Source organism: Euleptes europaea, chromosome 18 (assembly GCF_029931775.1).
Source record: "Euleptes europaea isolate rEulEur1 chromosome 18, rEulEur1.hap1, whole genome shotgun sequence".
NCBI lineage: Eukaryota > Metazoa > Chordata > Lepidosauria > Squamata > Sphaerodactylidae > Euleptes > Euleptes europaea.
In genome coordinates, this window is record NC_079329.1 from 27,061,607 (window position 1) to 27,077,439 (window position 15,833).

Sequence of the window (15,833 nt, forward strand, 5' to 3'; positions counted from 1 at the left end):
TGCAAATGAAGGCAGGAAGGTACCATTGTTCCCTGGTGACTGCTCCAACAACCAATTGTTGGTTCATTATTCTTTAAAAAATATATAGTGGCTGCCATCACCATAATCATCACAAAGAGATGTCTTTTTTTGAAATCCAGGCAGCAGGCTACGCTGTGCCGTTTCACGGGGCGTGCAGAGCAGTCTTTTCACAGAACCTTTTCTCGAACCTCTAAGCCAGTTCTTTGTTCTCTCCAATTCAGTCGGAGTCCCAAGGACAGGTAACTGATTTGCCTTCCCTAGGACTCTTTGTCTCACGAGCCTGGGGCTTCTCCCCTGTTCGGCCTCTGGCTAGAGCGGAGCCGCTTTTTCTCGCCTCCCATAGAGACGCGTCTGAGAAAGCTTTGCTGATGGTGACAGAGTCTTTTCTGGCGGGGGCAGGGTCGTCCCAAGGACAGATGTCGGCCACGGCGGTGTCGCTTCTGGTTTTTATTGTGGCAGTGGCCCGCGTGCCTCCACCTTTGCTTAAGCCTTTTGGTAGCATGCTTTCAGGGTAGGTGCGGCACAGAGGTCTGTGTCTAGCCAGACCCTCAAGCTGGCTTTGGGGTCTTCTCTCACTGATAGGTGGCATCTCTGTCTTGTCGGGGCACGTTGCCTGTTTCTTGGTCTCAGTGACCGACACAGTTCCTGTTTCCCATGGGCAAATCTCCTTAACAGATAATTCTGGAGATTCTGCTTCCCAAGGGCAAACCGTTGTCCTCCTGCTTTCAAGGCTGTCGGATTTCTTTATCGAAGTGCTGGCCGAATGGCTCGATGCCAAGACTTTCGGTGTATCTCCGGGGCCTTTTTTAACTGCTTTGGTATCCCTTTGGGAAGCCCTGCTGACGAATCTCCTCGATAGCCTCTTCTCTAAAGGAACATCAGCTGCCTCCCAGGGAAATGCTTCTGTTTGGGTTATCAGTTCGAACTCCTGGGATTCCCAAGGGCAGACGTCAACTCTCAGACTTTCCGCACTGTCAGATTTTTGGGATCCGATCTTAGACAGATCGAAGCTTTTACTGCTTTGTTTCATGGAGTGTTTGTCAGTACTCTTGTAAGCTAACTCTTGATGGCTGTGAGCCTTCTCTATTTTTCTAGACTCTCTTGATCCACCAATGTTCCTCCAGTCTGGGCTGGTCGGTCTCTTGCCTTTCAAAGCTCTGCTCGTATCTTGTTTTAATACCATTTTAGTGATTAGCACTGGCTCTATTTTCAAGAGCTGCACTGAACTGTTAGATGCTTCTCCCTCTACTTCCCAAGGGCATACCTCTGCCCTCAAGCTTTCAAAACTGTCTGATTTGCTAGTGCCAGCTTTGGACCGGTCTGGGCTTTTGCTGCTCAGTAGTTCTATGCTATCCCATGGGGAAATGGATTCTTGCAGGCTGCCCTCTTTCTCCATGCCCTTCCACAATCCCACTGATCTGGTGTCTGTTTCATCTATGGAACTCCTACCTTTATCCTCTTTCAAGGCGTCTCTCTCTGATGGTCCTTCATATGCCTCCCATGGACATATTTCATCTCTCGTATGAACCTCCTGGAATTCCCATGGGCAAATCTCTGCTTTTAGGCTCTCAACGCTGTCACATTTTTTGTAACCCACAAGCAACAAATCTAGACTGCGGGTGCTTTTGGCAGGTGGTTTCTCAAAATCCATACTCCCCCAGGCGCAAACTGTCTCTTGGTTGCTCTTGGACTTCTCTATCTTCTTAAATGCAGTTCCTCCCCCAGCTTTCTTTGCAGCAGGACTACTTGGTGCCCTGTCTGTATACCCTTTGGAAGCCCCAAATGAGTCATGCCTTAACTTCTTTTGTTCAAAGGGTGCCTTCACCACTGTCCATGGGCACACGTCTACCGTGCTGAGGTCTTCTTCTGAAGTTTCCCATGGACAAACCACTGCCCTTAGACTTTCAATGCTATGTGATTTCCCCGAGACTGGGCTTTGGCCACCTGATCTCGTGGAAGGTTCCTCAGCCTCCATGCTTTCCCAAGGACAGACTTCTTCTCGTTGGCTGCTCAGCTTTTCCATAGGCTTTGGTGTGGCACCCTTGCTGTCTTGATTGCTTGCAGCCCTTTTATTTGGTGGACTTTCAGGGATTTCCCAAGGACAAATTTCTACCCTTAAGCTGTCAGCACTCTCTGATTTCTTAGAAGGGGCTTTAGACACTTCCGGTTGAACAAAGACTTCACTAGGATCTACGTTTTCCCATGGGCAGACTGACTCTCGTGGGCTGCTCATTTTCTGTGTTGCTTTAAAAGACCCCGTTTCTTTTGAAGGGGTAGTCCTATCCCGTTCAAGAGTCCTGCTACCTTTTGAGGATGCTCTTGTACTCGGTGAGCTTTCAGCCTCCTCCCACGGGCACACATCTGCCTTAGTCCTAGATTCTGTTTCCTGACTTTCCCAAGGACACACCTTTGCCTTGAAAGTATCAGTGCTGCTGAATTCTTCGCAGTCTACTTTAGATTGATCTGGACTTTTAGCACTGGTCTCTGATGGAATTTCGTGAGGGTCCATCGTTTCCCAAGGACAGATGGATTTTCGTGGACTGCTTGCCATCTCTGGAGATGTAGCCATGAGCTCTCCTATCCTTGCTGAAGCTCCGCCCTTATCATGTACTGAAGTCCTTCTTTCTGATGGAGCCAGAGTCACTTCCCAGGGGCAGATTGCTGCCTTAGAGCCGATTTCAAGATCTTCAGCTTCCCAAGGACAAACCGCTGCCTTTTTACTCTCCTCGCTGCTGCTTGTCTTCAAAATGACTTTGGATAGATCTAGTATTTTAGCAGCAATTCCTGTGCCGGATTCTTCATCTCCTACATTTTCCCAAGGGCAAGCAGAATCTTGACAGCTGCCCTCTTTATCCCATTTTCTAGATAGAGTGTCAATGATCTCCTCTGATATGGGACTTCTGAGGTTTGTCCTTTCAGCCTTTTTGGATTCCTCTCCTGGATCCTGATCTGTTTGGTCTGTCACTGGGAAGGCATCACTCGTCTCCCAAGGACATATCACTATTCTGATGTTTGTCCCTTCTTCAGATTTCCTACGGGTGGCTGCGTTTTGATCATCTTCTATTTTTGCTGGTAATTCCATGGACTCCCAGGGGCAAATGGCATCTACTTGGCGGCTGATTTTCTCCATTGCCTTCGTTCGTTGGGTTCTGCTGTTTTCTTTGGAAAAGGCGACCTTGTTCTCCACAGACGACATCTTCGTTGGAGGTTCTTCCACATCCCAAGGGCAGATCAGTGCTTTATCGCTGGTATTCACCTCCTCGGTTTCCCAAGGACAAATTTGTGCCTTATCGATCTCCATACTCGGATCTACTTCGGATATATCTGGGCTCTTCTTAATCTCGATATCCCTGGGATCATACTGGCTGCTCGTTATCTCTTGGGATACAGATTGAAGAGCCTCTTTCAAAGAGGTCCCTTTCTTATATGCATCAGAAGGCTTCTCTTTCTCCTCTTTTATTGATTCCTCTCTTGGCAAAGCTGTGCTCATTCCCGAGGACCGTCCGTCACTTTTAATGCTGGCTATGGCCTCTGCCACTTCCCAAGGATACACCGCTGCCTTTTTATTGTCTGTTCTTGGAACCATTAGAGCAAACTTGGAGGTTTTATCCTCTGTGTTTTGATCAGTTTCTAGGCTCCTCCACGTGGAGTCCCACTGTGGGCTGGATGGGACGTTCTCCTCATCCCAAGGAGAGATGCTTGCTTGCCTGATGGTTACTTTTATCCTGCTTTGCTCTGGGCTCCCAGGGGTTTCCTGTTGCCTCGGTGACCCTCCAACAGACAGAGAGGCTATTTCTGCCAGCCTGGGCTTTTCATTCTTTCCATCCACAGATTTCTCTCTCTCATGCTTTTTTGGGCTTTCTTCACTATCCTTCCTTGCTGTCACGCTTGCCTTAACCCGTGACCGGTTGAATGCCTTAATGGCCCGACTTAAGCTTTTCATGGAGCTTTTTGGAATGGAGACCTGAGGGGATTGTTTTTCTGGAGAGTCAGTTTGACTCTCCACCTCGCTCCCTGGTGGGTCTTTTTTGCTTGGTACTTCCATGACCTCCCAAGGACAGACTTCTGCAGCAATAGAGGCCAGCCTTTGTAGCCCAAGGGGAGAAGGCAGTGGTTTGTCATCGGCTACTTGTCTACTTCTTTCTGTCTCGCTCTTTGCCAGAGACTCCATTGTTTCCCAAGGGGGTACATTTGCCAGCGTTGGACTGCCTATGGAATGTCTCTTCAAAGACGGGGTGAGAGCCAGTGTTTGGTCTCTTCTTTCGAGGCTAAGACCCAAGCTTTGTTGCCGGACGGGTGGCTCAGGGGGTGTCTTTTTGCCGGCCTGGTGTCTCTTTCCTGCTGAACTGGGGCTGTGCACGCTGTAACTCCTGTTGGGGGCATAGGTGACGTGTTTCTGTATCCTGCCTTCTAAGGGTGTCGATGGGGCTGTGATGGAAGCTGAAACCGCTTCCTCCAAGCGGGCAGTATCTGTGATGGAGTTGCTGTCTTCCAGAAGGGAGCTTGGAGTTGCACCCCTCTGTAGATGTGAGGCAACGTCGGTAATCTTGGTGTGTCCAGAGGCCTCGCTTCCCGTTGTGGAGTCGCCCTCTGCTCTCTTCTCTTTGCCTTGGCTTTGCCTACCACTGTCTTCAAGGTAAGCTCTGCTGGTGAGCAGCAAGGCCTTCTCTTTGGCACTGGTGGCAACACTGAGGGATTTCTGTAGAGGAGAAGGCCTGGGGTGCAGAGGTCTCTTATCCGCCGACAGGTTGTGAGCGCTCGCTGACTTGTAGACCAGAGGTGCTGAATCATCAAGAGAATCGCTGTTGGATCTCTCTGAAGCTTTCTTGGCTAGCTTTTTCCTCATCAGCGAATCCAGCAAGGGAGCTTCCTTGCAGCTGTCGTGCCTGGCTGGTAAGTTGTTCTCCTTGATATCCCTCATGTTATCGTAAGTGCTGTGGGACTTCTTCATCGATGGGGCCACCTTGCGCTTGGAAGAAAAGTCGTCTTTTAGCTTCACGCTTGAGCTGCCAGAGTCTACATGCCTTCGCTTGTAGGAGCCCGCGCGACTCCCGCCGCCTCCGCTGGCTGATACGTCTTTCTCCTCTTTGCTGCACTGGCGGGACATAGATTCGGGGATCTCCGTGATACGCTTCATGAGGGAACGGCCGATCCCCCTCTTGGAACTCCTCTTCTTTTGAAGGTGAGGGTTGTTGGCGGTCATCTTCTTGGTCTTATGGACCTCCAATTGCGTGTAAAGCTTTTTCAGTTCATCCTACATGTTATGTGTAGAGGGGAGGGGGCAACAGGGTGAAGGATGGGGAACGAAGATACAAGGAGAAGGGGGAGTGGGGAAACCAAAACTCTTATTCAGTCAGAAGCAAAATGACATTACGAATCCTACCAGGTGTAGACTAAATGCCAACACTGGGGCTATTGGTGCATGCCTGTCTATTCCTTGATCTGTATATCTGGGCTGAACACATGCTGAGTCAGACCACCAGTCTATCAATGTCAATATTGTCTACTCTGGCAGAATTTCTCTAGTACCTTAGGCAGAGGTCTTTCACATCAGCAACTACCTTATCCCTTTAACTGGAGATCTCGGGGACTGAACCTGGGACCTTCTGCACGCAGAGCAGTATCAAACCGCGGTCGATTGCCTGTGGCGAAACAGTTCCGATAACCAGCTTGCCCCATGTAATGTTCAATTGGGGCTGGAAGATTTGGTTTATAAAAGAGGAAGACGCATGACATAAGCAGATCTCTTTCTGTAAGCTGGCCAGGTAGGAGACTTCCCCGGGAACCATAAACTATCCTGAGCTTCTTGGAGGAAAAGCAGAGCAGGTATGTGATCAATAATAAATCTAGCACGGGGGGCGGGCAGGGGAAGAGGGGAAGCCACCAGTGAAGCGGGGTGTTTTCACATGCTAGAGCAAACAGCATTGGAAAACAATGGCCCTGAGCTCTCATTTTCAATGAAGGCAGATGCTAGGAAGGAAACAGTTGAGCCTCCCAGGGAGATCTGCAACCCTTCGGGGCTTAGAAGACTCCTGCCCGGCCTTTGACAACCAAATCCCCAAGGACAAAAACCCTACTTTCCTACTGCAGATGCGATGCTGCAGCGGTCACACTCCGTGTTAGGGTGAAGACAGATATGGCGTTTTCTAAAGCAGCAGGGTCGGCTTGGAAGTGCTTTAGAGAACTCTGTTATCAACCATGAAGATATTTTCAGGGAGTAACCTTGTTGCTCTGCAGTAGAACAGCCAGATTCGAGTCCACAAGCACCGTAGAGACCAGCAAGATTTTGGGAGTATGAGCTTTCAAGAGACATAGCGAGGTTTGACTCTCGAAAGCTCAAACCCCTCAAAATCTGGTTGGTCTGTAAGGTGGTATTGGACTTGAATCTAGCTGTATTAACCAGGGTCCATGCCTCTTCCACTCATGTGTGAGTGCGAATCCCTCATGCCCCAAAAGTGAGGGGCAGCTATTGCTTAGGCAAAGCGTACTTATTTGCAAATAGGGTGGCCAACCTCCAGGTTGTGGCTGGAGATCTCCTGCTATTACAACTGATCTCCAGCCGATAGAGATCAGTCCACCTGGAGAAAATGGCTGCTTTGACAACTGGATCTACAGCATTGAAGTCCCTCCCCTCCCCAAACCCCGCCCTTCTCTGGCTCTGCCCCCAAAATCTCCAGGTATTTGCCAATCCAGAGCTGGCAGCCCTAATAAGTGCACCAAAGGTCTGAATTCATCTTTTGACTGTGTATGTGACTAAGTGTTTGGGTATAAATTTGAGGCTCATAAAGCTGCCTTGTACTGAGTCACCCTTGGTCTATCAAGGTCCCATCTTTACTCTCACTGAGTGGCTCTCCAGAGTCTGAGGTGGTCTTTGGCAGAGCATCTGCTTGGCACGCAGAAGGTCCCAGGTTCAATCCCTGACATCTCCAGTTAAAGAGTCCAGGCAAGTAGGTGATGTGAAAGACCCTTGCCTGAGATCCTGGAGAGCCGCTGCCGGTCTGAGTAGACCATACTGACTTTGATGGACCAAGGGTCTGATTCAGTATAAGGCAGCTTCATGTGTTCATGTGTCTTCCACATCATTTACCCAGCAAGCAGAGATCAATCCAAAATCAAAATCAGACTCTCACATTTCTCTCTCGATGCTCCATCCCACACTCCACCTTGAAACGCTACCCTGGGCCATGAGACAGTCTCTCTTTGGTAGTGTACAGGTCATTAGGCGTGGACACTGGCACGTCTTCCTAGGAAACTACATGGTGGTCGTCTATGTGGTTCGCCCCCGGTCTGTCTTGGTTGTTCCTTGGAGTCATGCATGAGTTTTCTGTCCATTAGCGATGACCTCGTAGCCAGCCCTTACAAATCCCAGGATTTCCCATTCCTCTATTAACCTGATTCTTTGATCTCTCCTGACGTAATCCCGGGTGAAATCCCCATGCATAAGGCAAAGCGTGGGACATGGAATGCTGGGGGAGTGACGTTTCTCCCACAGAAAGCACTACAGCCAATTACTAAAGCAGTGTGTCAAGGGGCGGGGATTCAAATGCTTTCTGCTTCCTGGGAGTTCTTTCTGAGCAGAAGAAAGGATTTTAAAAACAAGGCTTGGGTTTCTTCCCCCCATTCCTTTTAGAGGAGAGTTCCGTGTTCTTGTTTTTGTTTTGTTTATAAAATGCTTTTAACACTGCAGTTGGGTTTCCGCCGGGGGGTGGGATGGGACTTCTTTTTCACAGCACTACAGCCAATCACAAAGCAGCTTTTCAAGGGGTGGGGACTCAAATGCTTCCTGATTTGAGCTTAGAGATTGCTGGTGCATAGATTCGCAACAGGAAAGTGTGGGTCCAGCGAGTAACAAACCTCAGTTAAAACTCCCATGCATAAACAACTGGTGCCTCTTGTCTTTTTGAGCCCCAGTGCTGCAGCAAACTTTGTAGTGCATCACCAGCAGAAGCAGTTGCCCTACACCCACAATTTCGCCCCTAAGCCCCAGTTAAAAAAGGAATTTAGAGAGGAATCTTCAGCGGATTGACTCAGAATCCTATTTGAGTCTAGACAATGGGGTTGCCAGGCTCTCGGTTCAGAAATACCTGGATATTTTGGGGGTGGAGCCCGAGGAGGGTGGGGTTTGGGGAGGGGTCTTCAAGGTGGTATAATGCCATCAAGTTCAACTTCCAAAGCAGCCATTTGCTCCAGGTGAACTGATCTCTGTTGCCTGAGATGAAGTGTCATAGTGGGAGATCTCCAGCTACCACCTGGAGGCTGGCAACCCTAGGGTTGCCAGGTCCCTCTTTGCCACCAGCGGGAGGTTTTTGGGGTGGAGCCTGAGGAGGGAGAGGTTAGGGGAGGGGAGGGACTTCAATGCCATAGAGTCCAATTGCCAAAGCGGCCATTTTCTCCAGGTGAACTGATCTCTATCGGCTGGAGATCAGTTGTAATAGCAGGAGATCTCCTGCCACAACCTGGAGGCTGGCAACCCTAACCCTAGTTTATAGTCTCAAGATTGCACTGAAGGAGAGCAGGGTTAGGAAAGATCTCCGTTTGAGAGATCCCTTGGGGAGGGGCTGTGGCTCAGTGGTAGAGCATCTGCTTGGCATGCAGAAGGTACCAGGTTCAACCCCCGGCATCTCCAGATAAAGGGACTAGGCAAGTAGGTGATGTGAAAGACCCCTGCCTGAGACCCTGGAGAGCCGCTGCCAGTCTGAGTACACAGTGCTGACGTTGATGGACCACAAGGGTCTGATTCAGTATAAGGCAGCTTCATGTGAGACCGTAGAGAGATTCTGCTAATCAGAAGACACCAAACCCACAATCGTTGGTGGTGGTCTCTGTTTCCACCTTTACTCGCTGAGTGTTTGCCCTTTGCCACCCCGCCCGTTCCTGATTTGAGCTTATTTAGGGTCCTGGGAGGGGGGTTTAGCTTCAGGAGAAAGACTGCAAAAGGCAACTCTTACTCTGTACAGTTTCTGGCATAGCTAGCCTCAAAAGAAGGTCCTGAGTGTTCCACCCACCCGAATGTCATCGGGGTCAAGGCTGTGCTCACTCCAGGCTGAGGTGATGCTGCTGTTCAGGTAGGAGCCCGATCGCCTCATGTCCAGCTCGTCCTCGTACACCTCAGCAGCAATTTCCTCCCTCAAGGGCGACCCCACGTGCAGGAACTGTGTAGGGGAACACAGAATGAGGAGATGCTGAAAATTCCTACCAGAGTCTACTACTGGCGATGTGGTGTTTTTTGAAACAAGGGCCATTTATGCTTGGTAATTAGCAGCGTGTTCCAGGCTGAATTGCCCCGCATATTTTTTGAGTTTTTCACGCTGAACTGTCATTCAGGAAGTGTCTGTGAAGCCAGCGCATACTTGCTTCACATTTCTTAAGAGCCCCTTTAACGTGACCTTTTGTGTTTGCTCTGCCCCCGCCGTGAAGAATCCCCTCAAGCAAGCATGCAAAATCACAGCCGTGCATTGGCTATGCATACGCTAATGGCTATGCAAACAGGAACGAAGGAGCAGGTGAATGTGGGGGGGGGGTAGACTTTCTCCTTTTGCATCGGGACCGCGAATAGACATTTTAAAGGTTGCATTTAAAAAAAGAGCTTTGTGTGAGCATCAAAATTGACCCGGCATAAATGGCCACAGGGTTAAATTTTTGCAATTTTAGCAAAGAACATTTGCAAGAGAAACTAGAAGAAACCAGACCGACTCAAAATACTAATTACATAGGGGATGGATCCATATAACTTTTTCACTCAGTCTTGCCCTGTTCCCTTCCTTGCTACAGTCCTTGTTCTATGAGGTTTTTGTACATGGGCAGTTCCTTTTGACTCCCCAGGCATAATTTTCTTTGGTGGTCAGGGAGACTTCCATTTCCACCAGCAGAAATCCTGGTTGGATCCAATCCAAACAATAAGGAAGCAATAGTTTTAAAAGAAATTTTAAAGATTGGTAAGTATTAACTCCTGCATCATAACTTAGCAACCAGATAAGTCAAAAACATTTGGGGAACGAAGATGTAATCTGCCTCATTGTTAAAATGATTATAAAAATTTAAAACAACATTTCCATGGTGTGATCCACTTACAAACCTAAATCAGCTTCCCTGCAGTTAACACGGAATCTCTAAGGATTATAAAGTGTAGAAAGTGAACACAGAAAGTATCCGTCCAACAGGCCGGTTTACAAGTTACAGTGAACACACCTACAATTCCTAGAGGAACAGGTTTCCTTGGGAGGTGGTGGGCTCTCCTACTTTGAAGGATTTTAAGCATTGGCTAAATGGTCATCTGACAGCAATGCCTATTCTGTGAATTTAGGCAGACCATGAGAGGGAGGACAGGAAGGCTTGTGTCAGTGCTTGGCTCTCATGGCCCTTTCTTACGTGCCCAGGAAAATGCCAGTCGCCACTTTGGGGTCAGGAAGCAATTTTCCTCCAGGCCAGATTGGCCAGGGATCCTGGAGGATTTTTTTTTTTTTGGCCATCTTCTGGGCATGGAGTTGGGGTCACTGGGGGTGTGGAGGGGAGTTGTTGTGAATTTCCTGTAATACAATACAAATACCTTTAATGGCATAATACAGTTTTAAAATACAGGTTGTGAAATCAGGTTAAAAATTGGGATGTAGTTCATTCCTTGTGGTTATAGTCTGTCTTCTGACTGAGTTCCCATTGAGTAGCAGCTATCAGCAGGAATCTAGCCACGTTTCCTGTGATCTCAGGATCCCGATCTGCTAGTAGATTATGAAGCATTTTCTTTTTGTTTGGGGCAAAGTTCGAGACTGAGGGTTTTATGAGTTTTTCTCTTGCCGTGTCATATAGGTCCAGGAGAATGTGGGACAAGGAGTCAGGGCATCCTGCGCCACATCTGCAGACCCTTTCAGCGTGAGGTATGAATTTCCTATATTGTGCAGGGGGTTGGACTAGATGACCCTGGAGGTCCCTTCCAACTCGATGGTTCTATGTACCAGGGTACGCTTGATTTTTTTCTTTAAATGTGTATTGAGTAATTCTCCCCAAACTCCTGCCTCCTCTACTCCTGTGTTTACCCTATGCCATTCCAAAGGCACTTTGCCCTACTGCTGACAAAAGCTGCAAGTGCCACAGAAGAAATATTGCAGTCACAATCCTGAGCAGAATTAGTACAGCTGGGAAGCAGGAGCCAAAAGCCATTGCTCAGCGGCTGCCCAAGAGAGATGCTGGCTCCTGGGAGAACAGAGCTAGGCGTGAAGTGCTCCACACTGCACGTCGTTCTATAGGAAGGGGAGGCCACTATTCCCCTGCTGTATACATACAAGCGTCTCTTTTGTCAAGCGTGTCTAGAGACATCACTGCTTTCAACAGGCTTCACAACATAATCACCTGTCTCAATTAATGTCCGGGTAATTTAATGTTCGGTTTCCAGTAGCAGCCAGTTAAATGCTTCTGGGCAGTCCCTAAGAAGGGCAAGGGGGTGATTTCTATAACATGCTGTTTTTTATATATAGATTAAAATTTACAATAATACAACATTAAAAAAACAACCTTCTTAACAAACAAACATCAACCAGTACTTATAAAACCTATAAAACATATAACTTTCTAAATAATCACTCTCTTTATGAACCACCACCAACAGAATCTAAACTTTTAAGCATGTTCTCCATCCTGGATATAGCGGGATTCCATATTCTATCCAATTCCTCTATGTTTTTGTTATTTTGATAGTAAGTTAATTTAATCAACACATAGATCTCTCTTACTTTGTCGAACCAACTATTTAAGCTTGGAGAGTTCACTCCTTTCCAGCATCTGACAAAATTTATCCTTGCTAATGTTACCATATGGAGGAATACATCAAGAAGTTTCTTATTCATAGTTGGTAAACAGTTTAACAAGATTATTTCTGGATTCGTGGGTATTTCTATTTCCAGAGATTTCTATCACCTGTTATTTGTGTTCAGTCTCTAGAAGTCAGAGGTATACTGCCCGGGTACATGAAGGTTCCATTTAGCTATTGTGGCTGCGAGAAGGGCTTTCGTCTCTGAATTTGTCAAGTGTGCATAAGAAACGTAAGATGGTGCCTTAAAATGAACAGCAAAACCAAATTAACAGTAAAGTATGGGGGGGGGGATCGGTTTTGTCTGAAAAGCCCTTTAGAAATCGAGAGGTTTTTGCACCACAGTTTAGAGGCATTAAGATAGTGGTGTTTTATGCATTGATGTTTCACTCGCCGTCACTCAACTTTGGGTCTTTGTGTTGATTATGCATGCCGTTTCCGACCATCAGAGGTTGCTTTGCTCTCCCCCTGCCTTTCCCCGCGTTTTGCCCGTGTTTTCAAATTCGAGATAAAACAGGTCTCTGAAAACACGGGCAAATGCAGGGGGAGAGTGAGGTGACCTCTGACGGTCGGAAACGGCATGCAGAATCAACACAAAGACCCGAAGTCGTTGGAGGGGTGACCGCGAGGGAAACAGCCATGCATAAAAGGCCATAGAACCGGGAACTACACCTCAGTAATGGCTCAAGTATGTGGCTCGACTGATAAGCCCTAAATGTTTCCCCTTGGTTTTCAAAGACCTAAATTTGAACACTCCTTCTGCAAACTATCATGCCTCAAAGAGACAGAATAGAAAACTGAAAATCTCATGAATTTTTAATGTACATCATGAATTTTTTTTTACAATTACCTTTATTGGCATATGATGTAAAACAATAGATCGTCCATACAGATAATAAACGGACAGAGGAAACAAAAACATATTTAAAAGCTATCAGTCGTTGGGCCTTATCCAATCTGTTTTTGATTATTGAGCTTCAAAAAACAGCTGCTTTTCCAGTTATTTCGGGTGATAAATCATTAAGAAGATGATAAATTTTCAGGGCTTCCGAGTGGCCTGATATATTAGCTCATTGTGAAATTTAAAGGGCTGGAGAAGAAAACAGAACAAAGCTCTTATTTTTCTGTACAGACTCCGCGAGTTCGTACCTTTGGGATGAAAAGAAGCGCCAGCGTCAACGTGGTCGTGATGTGTGTGTGAATGAAGAACAGCAGCAGCGTCCAGTCTGGATGCAGAGAAGGAACCATTAAAAACCTGCAAGGAGAAATATATACATTGAACAGTGAAGGTGGGTAGGAGGCGTTAACAAGCAGTACAGCCCGTTAGGACGCTAGCAAGTTAACTTTTAAACAACCGATTTTAATCACTTTTCAGCTTCATATGTCATGGATATTGTCCCCCTTTTTAGACTCAGCCTACCTAGCCACACTAATCCATGCTACAGTAACCTCAAGACTGGACTACTGTAAGCCACTCTACATGGGGCTGCCCTTGAAGGTGATGGAAGCTACAATTGGTACAGAATGCAGAAAACACTGTTGACAAGAGTTGTGTGTTTTGAACATACCAACCCAAGTTTACGGTCACATAGGCTGCCAATTCGCTGTGAAATTCAAGGTGTTGGTGTTAACCTTTTAAAGCACTGCATGACCTGAGACCTTCATATCTGTGGGGCCACCTCCACCCGTACATGACCACAAAGCAGCTCCAATCATCAGATCAAAGATTATGAGTATTTCTCCCAGTTGGCTTAGTCGGTGAGAGCTGTTTATCCTCAAGCTTGGTCAGTGGTTCCTTCTATGTTATGGAACCAACTTCCCAAGGACGGCTCTAATCTTGCAAAGATTTCAGAGACTCTGTAAAGCAGAACTTTACAGAACTGAGTGGAGGTACTTAATCTGCTTCTTTCCACTCATATTTCTGTTTTAATTAGGGTTGCCAACCTCCAGGTAATAGCTGGAGATCTCCTCCTATTACAACGGATCTCCAGCTGATAGAGATCAATTCATGTGGAGAAAATGGCTGCTTTGGTGATTGGACTCTATGGCATTGAAGTCCCTCCCCTCCCCAAACCCTGCCCTCCTCAGACTCCGCCCCTAAAACCTCCTGCCAATTGCCAAGAGGGATCTGGCAACCCTAGTTTCAATTGATGTAAACTGCTTTGAGTCTCATTGATCGAGATATAAATATTTTCAATAAACAGCTGCATTTTTGGTAGTTTCTGCTACCAGAATAGTGGCACTCTTAATATTGTCCACACTCTCCAAATTCAGAGTTAGGCAGTTGACCTAAATACTTAACGCACATGAGCCATGCACCAGCCCTGTGAAGCAGGCTAGTAATGTTAACTTCCTGTTGTCGGTGAAATGTGCAGAGGCTGAGACTTGCCTAAGGAATAAAACAAAAACCCAGGGGCAGCTTAAAGTGAAACATTTATTTAAATGCTGATTCTGTGAATTTAGGCAGATCAGGAGAGGGAGTGCAAGAAGGGATGAGCTAGTGCTCGGCTCTTGTGGCCCCTTCTTACATGCCCATGGTAATGCCAATGTATTGCCACTTTGGGGTCAGGAAGGAACTTTCCTTCAGGCCAAGTTGACCAGGGACCCTGGAGGTTTTTTGCTTTCCTCTGGGTATAGAGCAGGGGTCACTGGGGGAGTGTGGGGGAGAGGTTGTGGATTTCCTGCATTGTGCAAGGGGTTGGACTAGATGACCCTTAAGTCCCCTTCCAGCTCTGTTTCTATGCACGTTTATGAGTCATAGGTCCCTTCTTCAAGCAGGCAGAAATCCTGCTTATGGGGGAAGATAACAATGGCAGAAAGAAGGAATTAAGGCAGAGAGTGGATTTGATCATGAACCCTTCAACAGTGTAGTGGGGAAAGAGGTAGGAAAGATTTCCTAGCTCAGAGCTCACTCTCTTACCCCTCCCCTTTCCCAGGCCATCAAAGCACCAATGCTTGAAGTCCCCAGATCAAAGGTCATCAATCCATTCTCACCTGACAACGTGGAAGGCAGCTGAAACGATCAACTCATTGTGGAGGGCGATGCCCATGTAGCGTGGCTCATGGAAAGCGGAAGGGACTGTCCGCGTGGCGTAGCAGAGGAAACTTCCCCAGAACAAGAACAGCATCTCCGCTGTAGGGCAGTGGAGAAAAGGGGGAAGGGGGAAATAAGCAAGGTTCTGATCCCCCCAGCCTCTTCTATCCCTCACAATTTCTAAGAAAGAGAGAGGTTAAAATCAAACATGGCTGGAAGCCTTTCACCTTCACCCTAAAGGTTAGCTTGTCTCTGACTTCTGATTGGCGAAGGCTGGCAGCGATGCAGGGCTCCCCAGCGTGGCACCAACGTGCCCTGTGGGCACCAAGGCTCTAACTGACACCTTTCCTGGTGCCCATCAATTGTTTTTGGAAAGTGGGTAGGGCCAGGTAGGGCCAGGTGAGCTCCTTCCCAGCAGGACTTCTGGTAATCACTGGAGACCTGATTGGTTGTGCAGATTAAAATAACGTTGTTTCGGCAGTGGCTGCCACCACAGTGCTAATTTTATTCTCTCTCTCGCTCCTCTTTCCCAGCGTATTTTTAAAAATCACCCCCCTCGTCCCCTTGTACTTGGGCTTCCTTTGTTTGAGTGGCTCCACCTCTTGCGGATTCCGTTTTGTGGTTGCGCCCACCACCCTGCGTCAGCATTTCGAAGGTGCCCACAGGCTCAAAAAGGTTGGGGACCCCTGGGCTATGAGAACTCCGTGTTGTGAGAAGAACACATTGTACATGCCTACAGGTACTCTCAGACTGCACCACAGAAAAGTGGTCTTGTTAATGTGCAGCCTCCAGAGTTTTCTGGACCAAAGTCTGGGGAAGTCACTAATGATCTCTATTCAAATTCAACACAGATTGGTTCTTTGGAAGTTCCATCAGTGGGTGAAATGTGACAATTTGCGGAACCCTCTCTGATAGGGTTGCCGGGTCCCCCCAGCCACCGTCCAGGGATGGGGAGGGGGGTAGGTTTGCCAGATCCAT

The 15,833-nt window shown here is 47.6% G+C and overlaps 1 protein-coding gene across 1 annotated transcript in view; it reads right to left on the reverse strand.

The window, feature by feature from the left end:
* Positions 1-238: 238 nt before the first annotated feature.
* Positions 239-15,833, reverse strand: part of GPR179 (G protein-coupled receptor 179) — a 55,023-nt gene continuing 39,428 nt past the window's right edge. Inside the window, exons 8-12 of the mRNA XM_056863849.1 lie at positions 14,816-14,954; positions 12,971-13,076; positions 9,027-9,173; positions 3,457-5,275; positions 239-3,327 (exon numbers count right to left, since the gene is read on the reverse strand). Coding sequence (XP_056719827.1) covers positions 239-3,327; positions 3,457-5,275; positions 9,027-9,173; positions 12,971-13,076; positions 14,816-14,954 — 5,300 coding nt within the window. The remainder of the gene's footprint in view (positions 3,328-3,456; positions 5,276-9,026; positions 9,174-12,970; positions 13,077-14,815; positions 14,955-15,833) is intronic.